The 17,500-nt window shown below is 42.6% G+C and overlaps 2 protein-coding genes across 3 annotated transcripts in view; one reads left to right on the top strand and one right to left on the bottom strand.

Annotated features, from left to right (window-relative positions):
* The window catches only part of AKAP14 (A-kinase anchoring protein 14), a 52,971-nt gene extending 45,394 nt beyond the window's left edge, over positions 1-7,577 (bottom strand). Inside the window, exon 1 of the mRNA XM_085863473.1 lies at positions 7,431-7,577. The gene's annotated coding sequence lies outside the window, so the exon portion shown is untranslated. The remainder of the gene's footprint in view (positions 1-7,430) is intronic.
* A 121-nt stretch (positions 7,578-7,698) lies between these two features.
* The window catches only part of CDC16 (cell division cycle 16), a 49,534-nt gene continuing 39,732 nt past the window's right edge, over positions 7,699-17,500 (top strand). For both annotated transcript variants that reach the window (XM_085863464.1, XM_085863463.1), the window contains exons 1-6: positions 7,699-7,835; positions 8,880-8,934; positions 14,138-14,235; positions 14,389-14,427; positions 16,345-16,479; positions 16,612-16,771. In XM_085863464.1, coding sequence (XP_085719590.1) covers positions 7,788-7,835; positions 8,880-8,934; positions 14,138-14,235; positions 14,389-14,427; positions 16,345-16,479; positions 16,612-16,771 — 535 coding nt within the window. In that variant the 5' untranslated portion in view covers positions 7,699-7,787. The remainder of the gene's footprint in view (positions 7,836-8,879; positions 8,935-14,137; positions 14,236-14,388; positions 14,428-16,344; positions 16,480-16,611; positions 16,772-17,500) is intronic.

Below are 17,500 nucleotides of genomic sequence, written 5' to 3'. Positions count from 1 at the left end.
GGGCGAACACATCGAGACGAATAGTGGTATATCTAGAGTTGGGCACGTTGGTGACGCTTCAAACTCGAACAATCTGCCTGGGCCGTCGAGAGTGGAGGTAAATCCTCCCCTGGTAGATGACGAAAGCTTCACCGTTGTTCTTTCAAAAAGGAAACGTAAATTGAAGCATCTAAATGATAACAATAGTCAAGATGTGACGGCGAGCTGTGCAAAAAAGATGGCGCCGGCTGCCGAGAATAATGACTCGTGTTTGGAAGCAACAATAGATGCTCTTTTTAAAACGAAAAATCGATTTGATGTAATTGCTCCAGAGGATGATGACTTTTTTGTCGGTGGGGTTGGTGAACATGAGGAGGAGATTGGTTTTGTGCAGCAGGGAGCACACGTGACCACTCCCATAGTCACAGGCACCTTGGATATTAACACCGAATCCACTGTAACCCCCCTCCCTGTAAAGACCAACAGTGAAATGTGTACCGTTTCTAAGTCACCAATAACTCCAAACCTGGTTGAATCAGGGTGTAAAGCTTCAACTAGTGAAACACCAGGTTCATCTCAAGCGGAATATAACGTTCCTTCCATTAGTATTCTTCCCCCTCCCCGTCCTCTTCACCCTCCCACTCCTCCTCCTCCTCCCCCTCCCAATTCTAATCTTCTTCCTCTTCCCACCCCTCCTCCTCCTCCCACTCCACCTCCCCCTACTCCACCTTCCCCTACTCCACCTCCCCTACTCCACCTTCCCCTACTCCACCTCCCCCTTCTCCACCTCCCCCTACTCCACCTCCCCTCCTCCTCCTCCCCCACTCCTCCTCCCCCTACTCCACCTCCCCCCACTCCTCCTCCCCCCACTCCTCCTCCCTCCACTCTTCCTTCCCCGACTCCTCCGACTCCTTCTCCCCCTTTGGAAGCGGAATGTGAGGCTTCCCTTATTAAACCATCAGCTCCATCTTTGGAGCATAACGATAATGTAATGGACACCAATCAGTACTCGGATTATGATTCGGACGGGGACTCATCACTTGCTTCGGGTGGCAGTGCTGAAGCAGGAATGATCCAGTTTCCCAAGATTCGGAGAGTGTTACCAGTGTTCCACCTGCTGATATCATAAAGTTTCTTCATGACACCTTTCGCAAGAAACATGTTAAAATTAAAAACTTTTTCCCTGACTTATCCGGCTTTATAATCTCTGCGAAGCTTTTGCTCCTCAAAGCCGGACAGCTTGGTGTGACGGAATCACAAGTGTATCGACTCCGGAAATGCATCCTCAAAGCAAAGAATGAGCTGCAGACACTGAGAGACTAAGTTTTTGACACACCCTAACTCTATGTTAGCCTATGGCCTTCTCTATAGCGAGTTTAAATATTAATGGGGGATGCTCCTCCATCCGTAAAGCAGAAGTTAAACAGTTTGTTGAGACAAATCACATTGATGTTTTGCTTTTGCAAGAAACAAGATGCAGCTCCTCTTGTGCAAGTGAATGGCAAAGGATAATGAGGGGAAAATGGTTTTTTAGTAGTCTGGAACACCCAAGGGCTGGGGTGGCTGTTTGTATACAACCTTCCTTTTGCAGTCCCAGTGTTGTTTTTAATGAGATTATCAAAGGGTATTTGATTTCACTCACCTTCACACACAATGGCTTTAAACACACCGTACTGAATGTCTACGCACCTAGCGATAGCACGGAGAGACTCGCCTTTTACACACACTTAGAAACGTCTCTTTTACACATTGATTTTGATGGACTTGTCTGCTTGGGTGGAGATTTTAACTGCACGATGGACCCCGCCATTGATCGTAATGGAGAGGAGCCGCACCCAGCAAGCGCAGCGCCTTTGTTGAAAGCCTTGTCCAAGTTTTCCCTGGTTGATGTGTGGAGAATCCGCAATCTTTCTCTCCGCCAATACACGTGGAGTCGGTGTTCAAAAGGCCACGTATCACTTGCAAGATTGGACCGTTTCTACATCAACAGTACCTTTTTAAATGTTGTGAGCAATATGGACATTATTCCGAGCGGCTTCTCAGACCATCACATGGTCGCACTTCGTATTCACCAACCAGTTCGGAATCGTGGTGCTGCCTACTGGACCTTCAACGCAAGCCTCTTGGATGACCAACTGTTCGTCGATGCCTTTGGTGTGTTCTGGAGAGCCTTGCTCGAACGTAAAACTTCCTTCCCCTGCCTTGGAAAATGGTGGGACAACGTCAAAGTGCAAATAAGATCCTTTTGCCAACAATATGGAGCCTACCACACCAAATATGACTCTGCCCTTCAATCCTTGCTTGCCAAAGAAATATTATATTTGCAGACCAACCTCTTGGCCTCAAATCATGAAAGAACCAACCTCTTGCTGGCGAAGAAAAAAGCTCTTCTTGCTGGACTTTGTGCAAAGCAAGCCAGAGGAGCGCTGATTCATCTCCGACTGGAGAATTTGTGCTACCTGGACTCCTCCTCTAAGTTCTTTTTTGGACTGGAAGATCGAACAAAGAGAAGTCAGCAGATAACTTCAGTAAGGACAAAGGAAGGAAGGATAACACACAATCAAAAAGATGTCAGAGCCTCACTCAGACACTACTTCACTGAACTTTATCATCCTCCGAAAATCGACAACAAAATGGTAACAGTGCTGACTTCTTCCTTACCGACCTTGTCAAAATCTGCAGTTCTACAAATGGACAAGGAAGTAACTTTGGAGGAACTCCAAGCTGCTCTTCAAACTCTACCCTCGGGTAAGGCCTCCGGCCTGGATGGAATTCCTGCAGAATTTTAAAAAAACCTTTTGGGACCTCCTTGGACCAGAACTACTTGAGGTTATAATCGACGGTCGACGATCAGGCTCACTGCCATTAAGCTGCCGGAGGGCTGTCCTCGCCCTTATCCCCAAAAAAGGAGACCTTCAGCAACCACACAACTGGCGTCCCATCTCTTTACTCTGTGCTGACTACAAAATATTTTCCAAGGCCCTTGCCAACCGCCTTAAAGCCCTAATCGAGGAGATCGTACACCCAGATCAGTCTTACTGTGTCCCGAAGAGGACAATTCATGACAGTATCTTTATTGTGCGTGATATAATTGACATCTGTTCTCTTGAGCAAAGGAATGTCGGGTTGGTGTTCTTAGATCAAGAAAAGGCCTTTGATACCATTGATCATTTTTATCTTTTCTCTGTTTTACGGGGGTTTGGTTTTGGGGAAAATTTTATCTCTCATGTGCAGTTACTGTATAACAACACTTTTAGTCTCTTAAAGGTTAACAACATTTTATGTCCCCCTTTCCCGGTTAATAGAGGCATTCGTCAAGGGTGCCCTCTTTCTGGCCTCCTGTACTCTCTTGCGATCGAGCCTTTACTCGTTCGGTTGCGTGCACGTCTTCTTGGTTTCCTTCCTCAACCAATGGCGAACCCGTTTAAAGTGATTGCTTATGCAGATGATCTTTGTGCAATCGTTCGCTCGATTGAGGACGTCTCAGCCTTGGTCCGTTGCATTCATGAATTTGGTTTGGCAAGTTCCACAAAAGTGAACTGGGGAAAAAGCAGAGCTCTCCATCTTGGTCCACAAAATGGCGCCATTCCTCCGACTCTTCCCGAGAAACTTAAATGGGAAAGGGATGGAATTCTTTACCTAGGCATCTTTCTTGGAACTGAGAACTTCATTTTAAAAAACTGGGAATCTCTAATAATTAAAACTGAGAGACGTTTACGAAAGTGGAAGGGCTTACTTTGTCAACTCTCCTATCGGGGCCGAACCCTTGTTATCAACAACCTTGCAGCATCAATGCTTTGGCACGTTTTTATAGCACTGCAGCCCCCAGATTTGTTTCTTAAAAAATTACAATCAATTCTTATTGACTTCTTTTGGGGAGGAAAGCATTGGCTCCAACCTGGTGTGTTAAACCTGCCTGTTGCTGAAGGAGGACAGGGGCTGATTGCTATTACCAGCAAGGTGATGGCTTTTCGCCTCCTTTCGCCTCGCAGACTGCTGTACACGGACGTTTCGTGGAAGGCCTTGGCTCACTGCCTTCTTCGGCAGGCGGGGAAACTCGGCTACGATCAGCAACTGTTCCTTATTGACACCAAGAAAGTTGATATAGCATCAGTCCCCCTGTTTTATAGAAGCATGCTGAAGGCATGGCAGGCAGTCACTGTTCGCCGAAATAACAATGACTATTCCCTGGAAATGTTCTTAAATGAGCCTATCTTTTTAAACCCCATTTTTGAAGGGGTCTGCAGCAATTGTATTCTTGTGCAGAAGTTTATTGATGCTGGATGTACGAAGGTAAAAGATCTCAGAACTCCTTCTCCTTACAAGTGGAAGCCAGCTGCTGACGTCGCTGTGGCCACTGGAGTGAGGTCCATTCGAATTATTGGGAGAATCTTTTCTGTGATTCTGCGCTTTTTCAAGCAAACTAATCTGAAATGGATTCCACAGGTAGAAGCTAACCTTTCTTTATCCCAACATCCCTTTCCAGAGCTTTTGCTTCATTTTCAAGGTTTCACCTCCTTTAAATTGATGGAAAAATCTTCTGTTTACGCTTTGTGTGTTAAAACTCTTGTTCCCGATAGACCTGCGGAACCACAAGCACATTGGGGGAGAATGCTTCAGACCACTCATTCTACTTCGATCAACTGGCATGTTATGTACAAGGCACCCACTGCTAAGCGCTCCGGAGATTTGCAGTGGCGACTGGCACATTACATTTTACCATCCAATGTTTTATCTCATCGTATATGTCCCGATAACACAGAATTGTGTCCCTTCTGCGGTGCCACAGAAACTATTTTTCACATTTTTATTGATTGCTCAAGGTTGGCACCCCTTTTTACAGTCTTATCACGTGCTATCCGGGGACTCGGCCTAACTTTTACTTGTTGTGGTTTTGTTTACGGTTTTAGCGTCTTCCACCAGCGTAAATACGAGTGCCTGTTAGCAAATTATTTGTCCTCTGAAGCGAAGCTTGCTATATACATGTCAAGGAAACGCAAACTTCAAGATGTTTGTGATTCTGTTTCCGATGTTGTTTATCTCTTTAAAACCTTGGTCACAGCACGCGTACACCTTGAAATTAATTCCAGTGATTGTACACTGTTCTCACAACAGTGGTGTGTGAACACATCCTTATGTGAACTTGTTGATGGTGTACTTACATTGAAGTTTTAATTTACCTTGTTTCTTTGTTGGGCAATGCTCAGGCATTTGCTTAAATACTGGTATAACTTCTCTTGTCACATCATGATCCCAAACAATCAAGAGGCTAAAAGTGTCTCTGTCTCTGTGTCTGTCTGTCTCTGTCTGTCTGTCTCTCTCTCTCTCTCTCTCTCTCTCTCTCTCTCTCTCTCTCTCTCTCTCTCTCTCTCTCTCTCTCTCTCTCTCTCTCTCTCTCTCTCTCTCTCTCTCTCTCTCTCTCGCTTGGCACGCACGTGCAAACGCAAGGGGCTGTTGCTCAGTCTCTGGCGGTACGTGTGGAGCCTGTGTTGCTTTCTCTCTTCTTATCATCTCCTCCTCTCTCTAATGTATTTTTTGGGGGTGTTCCTTGTGTATAAACTGTTATCAATGCTTTATCGATTACTTGAAAATTGAATTGGTTTCTTCTCTTCTTTTTTCCATTCTTGTATATAATCCTTTGCTTTGTTGTATTGAATTTTTACCCTTTATACTTTTTTGTAATAAAAGGACATTCTCTCTCTCTCTCTCTCTATCTCTATCTCTATCTCTATCTCTATCTCTATCTCTATCTCTATCTCTATCTCTATCTCTATCTCTATCTCTATCTCTATCTCTATCTCTATCTCTATCTCTATCTCTATCTCTATCTCTATCTCTATCTCTATCTCTATCTCTATCTCTATCTCTATCTCTATCTCTATCTCTATCTCTATCTCTATCTCTATCTCTATCTCTATCTCTATCTCTATCTATCTATCTATCTATCTATCTCTATCTATCTCTATCTATCTCTCTATCTATCTCTCTCTATCTATCTCTCTCTATCAATCTCTCTCTATCTCTATCTCTCTCTATCTCTATCTCTCTCTATCTCTATCTCTCTCTATCTCTATCTCTCTCTATCTCTATCTCTCTATCTCTATCTCTCTCTATCTCTATCTCTCTCTATCTCTCTCTATCTCTCTCTATCTCTCTCTATCTCTATCTATCTCTCTCTATCTATCTCTCTCTATCTATCTCTCTCTATCTATCTCTCTCTATCAATCTCTCTCTATCTATCTCTCTCTATCAATCTCTCTCTATCTATCTCTCTCTATCTATCTCTCTCTATCTCTATCTCTCTCTATCTCTATCTCTCTCTATCTCTATCTCTCTCTATCTCTATCTATCTCTCTCTATCTCTATCTATCTCTCTCTATCTCTATCTATCTCTCTCTATCTCTATCTATCTCTCTCTATCTATCTCTCTCTATCTATCTCTCTCTCTCTCTCTATCTCTATCTCTATCTCTATCTCTATCTCTATCTCTATCTCTCTCTATCTATCTCTCTCTATCTATCTCTCTCTATCTCTCTCTCTATCTATCTCTCTCTATCTATCTCTCTCTATCTATCTCTCTCTATCTATCTCTCTCTATCTATCTCTCTCTCTCTCTATCTATCTCTCTCTATCTATCTCTCTCTATCTATCTCTCTCTATCTATCTCTCTCTATCTATCTCTCTCTCTCTCTATCTATCTCTCTCTATCTATCTCTCTCTATCTATCTCTCTCTATCTATCTCTCTCTATCTATCTCTCTCTATCTATCTCTCTCTATCTCTCTCTCTGTCTCTGTCTCTGTCTCTGTCTCTGTCTCTATCTCTATCTCTATCTCTATCTCTATCTCTATCTCTATCTCTATCTCTATCTCTATCTCTATCTCTATCTCTATCTCTATCTATCTCTATCTCTATCTCTATCTCTATCTCTATCTATCTCTATCTCTATATCTATCTCTATCTCTATCTCTATCTATCTCTGAAATACCCCCGAGCTTTCGGGTGATTTCTTTTTATAACTCTGATTGTACAAGAATCACGAGCGTTATAGTACTCGTCATCCTATATATATATATATATATATATATATATATATATATATATATATATATATATATATATATATATATATATATATATATATATATATATATATATCTCTTTGATAGGACTTTTCGGTAGTTTGAGCATTGATGGGTGATTGTGTGCATGTGTATGGAGTGCTGTTGGTGGGGGTCTTGTCAAGAGGGGTTGTATGGTTGATGTTGTGTGTTTTTAACCAAGTCCATGTCCCCTCAGCTGAGGGGAAGGGAAAACAAACAAAAAATATATATATATTTCATTAATTTAAAACTTTTTTTGCATTTTCTTCCTTGGATCTTGTGTAGATAAATGAGTATGGTGTTCGCGCAGTCATGACGGGCTGAATGGCCTCAACTTGTGTTAGATTACCTTGTATTCCTTGAAATGACCTCCTCCTGCACCGTAGAGTTCCTTGTGCCGGAGTGTACCCTTCATATATAAGGTAGCGGTGCTGTTGTGTCTCCCACTTGCTCTTATCCAATTGTAATGTCGATTAAGCTGTGTTGTTGTTGTTGTTGTTGTTTTTTACTCAAAATATCGACACACATCAGCATGTTACAAAATAAGCGGCAATTAATTTAGAGATCGAGAAAGAGAGGAGAGGGAGAGAGGGAGAGAGAGAGAGAGAGAGAGAGAGAGAGAGAGAGAGAGAGAGGTCGATGAAGAAAAACATGAGAGGGGAAGAAGAAGAAGTAGAAGAAGAAGAAGAAGCGGACATTTGGCGTCATGGATTTATACAAATTAAGGCGCCTCGTGCGCGATTATATTGATAAGGTACTTGTTCAACGTTTGTTTTTACCGATGAAAGGAGTTAATACTGAATTTAACAAATGGTGCTGCTTTCATATAAATATCTATATATATTTATTTTTCTCGATGATGGGATACATGATTGCAGTTTCGATTGAACCGTGGTGTGACGACATGCGTACAGATTGGCGAGCATTCGCTCATTCCTTTCACAGCTTGGGGGTTTGGTGGCCGCTTGGTTTAACGGCATGATGTCGAGGCCACAAGTTGGTATTTAATATAAACCACCCTGGTGGTTAAACCATTCATTCACGATCAGCATGTGTCGGTGTGAACGAAGAGCCATGGTGGCTGTGGTAACCGTGGTGACTATGGTGGCTGTGGTGGCCGTGTTGACTGGTGGCCGTGGACGCTGTGGTGGCTGTGGTAACCTTGGCGGCTGTGGTAACCGTGGTGACTATAGTGGCTGTGGTGACTGTGGTGGCCGTGTTGACTGTGGTGGCCGTGTTGACTGTGGTGGCCGTGTTGACTGTGGTGGCCGTGTTGACTGTGGTGGCTGTGGTAACCTTGGCGGCTGTGGTAACCGTGGTGACTATAGTGGCCGTGTTGACTGTGGTGGCCGTGTTGACTGTGGTGGCCGTGTTGACTGTGGACGCTGTGGTGGCTGTGGTAACCTTGGCGGCTGTGGTAACCGTGGTGACGATAGTGGCTGTGGTGACTGGGGTGGCCGTGTTGACTGTGGTGGCCGTGTTGACTGTGGTGGCGGTGTTGACTATAGTGGCCGTGTTGACTGTGGTGGCCGTGTTGACTGTGGTGGCCGTGTTGCTTGATGTCTTGGCCATCATCATCCAGTTCTTACGACATGAATTATGCTGCATGTGCGTGCTGTTGGAAACACCATCATTAGGATTTTAATCAATGAAAATTTGAATGAGAAATTGCTCAAAAAAAAGATCACATGAAAGCGAGTGGATAAGGTTGTGGAGGTGATGTAAATCATTGAGTGCAAGTACTGTACTTACTCCTGCAATCTTCTTCTTCCCTTTTGTTTTTTTTTTATGCTTTCAGCATCAGTACCAAAGTGCTCTCTTCTGGGCAGATAAAGTTGCCTGCCTGTCACAAGGTAAATGTCGACGGTGATGACATTGTCTATAAATGTTGTGTGTGTGTGTGTGTGTGTGTGTGTGTGTGTGTGTGTGTGTGTGTGTGTGTGTGTGTGTGTGTGTGTGTGTGTGTGTGTGTGTGTGTGTGTGTGTGTGTTGGGATTCTGATGGGGAATGTGATACACCAAAATGATCGTCATGATCTGCGTTGATTAGACTAATTAACGACAAAGAATCTGGATGAATTCCCGTGTTTTAATGGCACGCCATGTTAAGGTGTAGAGAGGAGCTTAATACTCTCAAGTCCCGAATAAGCGTGCATGCACGCTTTTTTTTTTTCGAGGTGAAAATCCTCCCTACACGGCCTCTATTCGGGTCTGCACGCTTATTAAAAAATCGTCTCTTATTACATTGTCTCTGACAAACTGTTCAGCATTGTTAGAGAAGAGATGGTGAAGTTTCGGAAGGATTTGCTGACATCGACTCCCCCATCGGACATCAAAGATCTGACATCAACCATCACCCCACCGAAGGGAGTCACCAGGAAGAGGAAGGGGGAAAGTGAGGTACCACGAGATGAGGGTGTGGAACTGATGGATTGTGATGGAGAGGAGTTGGCTCAAGAAAAATTGATGCAAGAGGTGGAGTCCCCAGATTCAGATGAGAACGAAAGTCAGACAGACATTGTATCAATTCAAGAAGACTTCCCATCTACCTCCACACTCTCGTATGAAGCTACAGATGATGAAACAAAAGCAGACTGTGCATTCCTTGATGACATCCAAGCTGTGATCGACAAACATTCGTCTTCCACATCCGAATTCTTCACTCTACAGCTCAGCAGATTCAAAGCAATCAACGCAAACGCCCAAAGGAGTGTGAAGAAGCGCATACAGATTGCCAAAGAAAAAGCGTAGAGTACAGTACGCATCTTGGCATTGTAATGTATGTATTTGAACAATAAAATCCATGTTCTATATTTGTCACATTTCTGGTTTTTTCCACCCTGCCCTCTTATTCGGATCTGTACGCTTTTACACTTTTTTTGGAATTTTCCACCCTACACGCTTATTCCGCCCTCTACTCTCATTAAAATTTGGAAAATGTTCCACCCGACACGCTTATTCAGACCCCCACACTTATTCGGGACTTGAGAGTAGGTCCTTCCACAGCATGCCATTCTATTTGTACAATAAATAACAAAAATAGTGATAGCATTGTTACAAAGCAGATACTAATAATATTAACAACAATAATAATAGTATCATTTGCCAATAATAATCAACATAATTTAAAATCCCCTGCCCTGGGCCAAGCGCTTCTGGACTTGGTGCAACGCAAGCTAATGCTCTAGCAATACAGCAGGCAAGTATGCTACAAGGCCATGAAGACCGATGAAAATTTGGCCCACCAGTGCGATAGACCTCCGGCTTACTGACAAGCCACCGGAGCAATCACTGACCGTGTTCCTTTTGGCGGGAAGCAAACAAACCCTCAGGGGTGCAGTGCTGAGAGCGTCCGCTATCAGTATGAGAGATCGGTGGTTCGAACAGTGGCCGAGTCATACCAAAGACTGAAAATGGTATGTGCTGCTTCTTTGCTTCACACTCAGTATTTTAAAAGGGATAGAGCAAGGACAAACAACCAAAGGTTGGTAATGATAGAGCAGGCTTTGAAGGGTCTAATGGCCACCTCCTGTCTTGAAGTACCTTGTAAGGAACATGTATTAACTTGCAAGGTAATACGGTACCCAATAAAGTCTCACATCCCTCCCTATACATCATAAACAAGAAAAAGGACTTGTTTTGTGTGGCGTTTGTGTACAGGTGTGTTACATAATTAACAAGAAAAAGAGCAATAAGAGATTGCAGACCCTCACTCGGACTTCTTTTGAGTGGTGTATTTTTATAGGTTTTTGGGTAAATCCAAGATGGCTGCCCAACCATATGACCAATGACATATGTAAACCTTTTGTTCCTCATGGACAGCCAATCGTACGTGTAAAGTTTCGCCTCAATCTGTTTAGCCACTTCAGAGAAGATTTTTGAAGGTTTAATTATATATATATATATATATATATATATATATATATATATATATATATATATATATATATATATATATATATATATATATATATATATATATATATCTATCTTCTACTTTCGGCTGCTCCCGTTAGGGGTCGCCACAGCGGATCATCCGTTATGATCCGCATAGTGATTTGGCACATGTTTTACACCGGATGCCCTTCCTGACGCAACCCTGGTCGCCTCTTACGACACAGGGAAATGGTACACCTATTTTAACCGGGGTATACACCGGCCCAGTACACTGGTACTCATTTCGCCGACCTCGGAAGGATGACAGGCTGAGTCAACCCCTGGTGTATTAATTCAGTGGCCCAACGGGGCTTGAACTCAGGACCTTTTGGATCCCAAGCCGCTGCCCTAACCACTGCGCCAACACCAGGCATATATATATATATATATATATATATATATATATATATATATATATACATATATATATATATATATATATATATATATATATATATATATATATATATATATATATATATATATATATATATATATATATATACAGTAGACTAGGCGTAAGTCGTCACCATCGGGACCAAGAAAAAAGTGACGACTTGCGCATATGCCAACATTCATGATGACTGTGGGGTGAAGGATGAAGTCGCGCGTGGCCTGGACACATATGTGAGAGCCGGCTATTATACCAAATGGAAAACGCAATCCTCGGGGCATAGGTGGGGGTAAGTTGGTGAGTTGGAAAGTGATCAAGCAAAGATGGAATTCACGAATCAGTTTATCAAAAGTAAAGATAATGAACAACTCGGTAAGACAACTCGTATACCATCGGTGATGGTATGGTGACAAATTACATGACACACAGTCATCGTGGTGATGATTACCACTCAATGCCTATGTGTAAGTGAGTGCGGTAATGTACAAAACAAGCCAATATAAAACCAGGATCGGACTTCAACACTAAGCTCGATCGATCCTTTACTTCTTCGCGAAGTAATCCGTTATGTTTGACTGCCTCAAACTCTTGGGCATCTGGTGCATGAGAGGATTCAAACCGGTCATTGTATTCCATGATGTTGGCTGGGCAATCCTCCACCGAAAGACAGTATCGGCCGAAACCGAATATTTGGCTGAGCCGACATTTGCAGAAACCAGATGATGAGCATGTCATCGACATCTTCAAAGGACACACATTTCACGCATTTCACATTTCCCACCAGCCTCACGATCTTCTCCACTTGTCCAAATATCTTGCCCTTATTCTTCAAGATATCGTTCAATGTCTGCCGTTTGATGTCCAACTTCTCAGCTATGTCTGTTTTCTTCATCAGTGGATTTGCCTCGCAAAACTGGATAATGTCGTATTTTTCTTGGTAGGTTTTAGTTGTAAGCTTACGCTTAGTCGCCATTGTCCTGCCTGCAGTGCGATCAACGTGTGTACGCAGTTATAAAGAGCCTATCACTGGCGGTGTACACCAATGAGCGAGCATCACGATTCCATGAAATCGGGCTTCTCACGAGGCAGCAGTTCCGTGTGACGAGTTATGAGTGGTAATTCACTTGAGTTTCCCTTACGTGGGAATGGACAACATCTGACGACTTAGACGAAGTGACGACTTAGAGATGACGACTTATAGAGGGATGACCCTTTATTCAAAGGGATTTAACATGAGATAAATTCGGGACTTTTTGACGCTGCCGACTTAGGCGAAGTGACGAGTTACACGCTGCCGACTTACACCTTGTCTACTATATATATATATATATATATATATATATATATATATATATATATATATATATATATATATATATATATATATATATATATATATATATATATATATATATATATATATACATATCTGCCGAGTCATCAATTTTTTTTTCTGTGGACTGTTTCATCCGTAGATGACCCTCAAAAATTTTCATGCTGATACTCCTCTCCCCAAAATCCCATCCATCCAGGCATAGCCTGTGACGTACGTACCCAAGTGAGCCTTATTCAAAAAAAATTAAAAAGAACCCAGATTCAAAAAATTAAATAATTCTGGCTGCCAGACCATGTGTCTAATCAGGTTGAAATTTAAAACATATATTCCCCATGACGACTAGTTCAAAATTGTAAAGTTTCATGTTGATCGATGAAGCGGTTCAAGAGAAATAATATTTTAAAGATTTTTGCTCAATCCAATATGGCTGCCAGACCATGTGACATCAATTATTTGTGAATACCCAAGTATCCCCAAGGCTTGGGGGAACATTTGTTTGAAGTTTCTTCTCGATCTGTCTAGCTCTTCTGGAGAAGATTTTTAATAGGTTTTAGGGTAAATCCAATATGGCTGTCAAACCATGTAACCTATGGTGTCTTTGGTGTTAACATTTTGTTCCTCATGGATAGCCGGTCATACCTGTAAAGTTTCACCTCAATCTGTTGAGCCATTTCAGAGATTTTTGTCGGTTTTTTTATTTATTTATTTATACAATGTAGCCGCCAAATCATGTGATTGATGACCATCAATTTTTTTTTTTCTGTGGACCAATTTATCTTTAGAGGACCCTCAAAAATTTTCATACTGATTGGATCTTGTGTTCTACATATGCAATTTTGATGACAAAGCGAAGGCACCTATGACATCATCAAAAAATCACATTTCCCCATGAAGAGTACTTGCCATGTGCCAAGTTTCAATTTTTACCTTGGTGCGGTTTCAGAGATAGAGGTCCAAAGTTTTTGCGTCTTTTCCAACATGGCTGCCACACCACGTGATCTCTGACATCATAATTATCATTAAAACTTTCTCCATGAGTAATCGCTCCTTTGGTGAAAATTTCGGCTCTATCCGACAAGTGGTTGACGAGAAAAAACATTAAAATTCTGTGCGGGCAAACAATCAAACGGACCCAAATGTAATACCCTCTCCCTCTGGCGAGGGTAAAAATGTATCAATAATGGTTAGTGTATCGTAGAAGTTAACGTTTCTAATCACTGCTAGTGATTAATATATATGTGAAATAATAAATTGATTAATCGGAAACTGTAAAGATGTTGAGTTCAAAAGTGATCACTCACGCGAACAGACAAACGGGATGGTCCTTCTAATAGGACAAACCTCAATTCCCCACACCCACCTTCCCATTTTTGTTTCATCTTTCGAAACAGAAGATGTGAAGGACGTGTACCGGCTCGCTCAGTGCCACTTCCTCATGGAACAGTATCACCGTGCAGCGCACCTTCTGCGCAGCCGCAACCTCGACAAGGTAAACCACACTGATACCTCCCCTGCCTCTTTTTCCCACCCAGCCCATTTTTATCAGTTTTTCTTTTGCATTTACATGTGAGAGTTTGTGATGAGCAGTGTAAGCCAACATTGGCTGTGGTTCTGCCATCAATAGTGAACACTACCTTTGCAGGTATACCACATTTGTCGCTACCTGGCTGCCAAATGCCATGTAAGTACAGCATGATACGCTGTCTGTTTCAGTGGTTTACAGAACTTTTAATCATCATGGTGAATTTATGACACTGCTGGGATTTTTAATCATATGATTATCTGCAATTAAGAGATTGCAAGAAACATTAAAATTTCTTGCTTCACCTTTATTGAAGTAGGTATAGCTTGTCTATTGATACATTGGGAATGTGAACTGCACTCGATCGTGTGCATACGAGGTGTGTTCAAAAAGTATCCAACCTTAATTTTTCGTGCGTAAACAAATGAAGCTAGGGAGGCGTGGTTTGGTGCACATATGTAGGCGATCCTAATTCGTATTCATGAATATTTTCCCGCCTGCAGAAGCTGTCAGTCGCCGACAGACCGCCGATGAGTGAGGAAGTGTAAGTGAGCACCGTCGGATTTTCGTTTTTGACAAAATGACGGATCACTGTGGTCTCATCGCCAGTGATCACTGTGTTGAAGAAGTTGGGATTGCTGTTCAGTCTCCAGCATGTCCTGTGTGATCTCCAAATGGAGTTTCTTCTGCTCGATCGTTAGCAGCTTTGGCACGAACTTCGCTGAGATTCTCCTTAAGCCCAAATCCTCAGTCACAATGGAATGAACGGATCCAATGCTGACGGCTGCCTCGTCTGCAAGTTCTCTGATTGTGATTCGACGATCCTGCATCAGCAGGGTCCTCACTTGGTCAATGACTATCTCATTTTGGGATGTTGAGGGCCTACCAGAACGTGCTTCACTTTCCACTGATGTGCGACCATCTTTGAAGCGGTTGTACCACTCTTTTATCTGTGTGGTGCCCATTGCTTCGTTCCCGAAGGCCTGTTGAATCTCGCGGATCGTTTCCACTTGGGAATTGCCAAGCTTTACACAAAATTTGATGCAGTAGCGTTGTTAAAGTTTTTGTGTCATTTTGTCAAAAACGAAAAATCCGACGGCGGTCTGTCGGCGACTGACAGCTTCTGCAGGCAGGAAAATATTCACGCGTACAAATTAGGATCGCCTACATACAGTACGTGCACCAAACCACGCCTCCCTAGCTTCATTTGTTTACGCACGAAAACTTAAGGTTGGATACTTTTTGAACACACCTCGTACCTCCACCAGGCTGAACAGTTCACATTTTGTATTCTACTGATAGGCCAGATCTGCATCCAGACCTGAACCAAAATTAAATTGGCTTGTTCTTGTGACATCCAATTCATGCACCAAGTTCTATCTGAATCTGTCCACAACGTTTTGAGATATAGTGCTATCTTTTGTTTTGGTCCCTTCTCTTAATGGTGAAGTCACTTAAAATAATTCTAGTAACTGGATGTTCACCAACATCTCGTCAATTTGTCCTTGTCACAAGTCAACCTCTCCAGGGAGTTTCGTCTGAATTTGTCCACAACTTCTTGAGATACAATGTTCATAAACAAACAAATTGGGGTTAATACATAACCTCTGCCACTGAAGTAGACGGATGTTATGTTTTCACCCGTTTGTCTGTGTCTTTATGAGCAGGATATCTCAAATTGTGGATGGATTCGGATGAAACTTCGTGGACAGGTTGGATGTGTGAGGACAAACTGATTAGATACTGGTGAAGATCCGGATATGGATCCAGGTAATATATGTTTTAAAAGGCAAGTATACTTTGTGAAGGATTTTAAAAGTACAACCCCCCCCCCCTTAAAGCTTTCGAAAATCCATAAACTGTGCTATTCCTGTATGAATGTTGTGTACTTCACACAATGCCATGGAGGTTTTAGCGAGGGAATTATGTTGCACCAGCACAGTTGCCAAAACAGTATTGAGATTTATATTGTGCAATTGGCCAAAGCAGTTCGGAGTACCGTGTGTAAAGCAGATCTGGGATGTGCTAACAGATTTAAACCATACCAATGTGCTAATTGATGTGCATGCGGTGCAGTTTGCACTGCGAGAGTATGAGTTGACGCTAGAAATCCTCGACAAGGATTCCGTTCCTGGGGAAGACCATCTTTTTGACACACGAAGCTGTCAAACTGAGCAGCCAGATATTGATGCGGATACAAGTCCTTCTGTGGTATGCTGTGGGAATATGAGAGCGGCTGGGAATAGGTTGTGAGATGATGGCGGTTGGGAACAAACGGGGAAAGAGTGATTTGACATTTTGTAGCAAAATACTTTGTTTATCTTACCCAAGACTTTTGTCTAGGTATTTGGTGCAATGTGCCTTCTGCGTGGCCGAGTGTATGATGCATTGGACAACCGGTTGTTGGCCACTCAGAATTACCAGAAGGCACTGAACCTCGACCCTTACTGCTTTGAGGCACTCGATTGTCTTACAGGGCAGCACATGCTCACTGCTCAGGAAGGTACGGCATAGGGGTGGAGAGGAATCAGGGGAGTGTACGATAACATTTGTAAAATCTCAAACATGTTATTGTATTTGTCGAGCTTAAGCTCGTAGAAGAAGAGTAACACTTAAACTCGTTTTTAGCTTTGACTTACGGTTCCGGTTTTTCAGCGGTGGTTGGTTCTCTCAAGGGGTCTCTGCCGACTTTCTTAAAGATAAGTTTCTGGTCATTGTTTGTCACGTTTTGACTTTTATTTTATTGCCTCTATGTTTACTGTTTGTTCCTAGTTTGGTTTTGTTTCCAAACTTGTGCTATTTGGTGAGTTTTCGTCGATGTTGTCATATCTGGTTTCCCTGAGGCCCACCATTCTGTGCAAAATCGTGTTTATTTGTACTTTTTCCTACAAGCAGAGTACCCGCCCTCCAGGCGGTCTTGTTCCAAGCATGCAGCATGTTCTTCTGACGCATACCTTTATTTGGGCGGTGTATAGGCAAGTGACAGCTCCGTGTAGGAAAAATAAATAACCCAGGTTACGTGCATGAAGCAAAACATACCTTTTGCTTATAATTCAAAACGACTCACTGCACTGGAATACTGTACTTTAATGGTGGCGACTTGTAATACCCTCCCCCACCTGGAGGCGGCACCACACAATACACATTTACATAGGTCATAGAGAGTTTGCATCCCTCCCCTCACTCCCCCCCCAACCCCCAAGACCACCGGCAAAGAAAAAAACACACCTTT

This window comes from Eptatretus burgeri, chromosome 18, assembly GCF_056783735.1.
Source record: "Eptatretus burgeri isolate ZD-2024b chromosome 18, Ebu_testis_v1, whole genome shotgun sequence".
NCBI lineage: Eukaryota > Metazoa > Chordata > Myxini > Myxiniformes > Myxinidae > Eptatretus > Eptatretus burgeri.
This window is presented reverse-complemented; position numbering and strand designations above follow the sequence as displayed.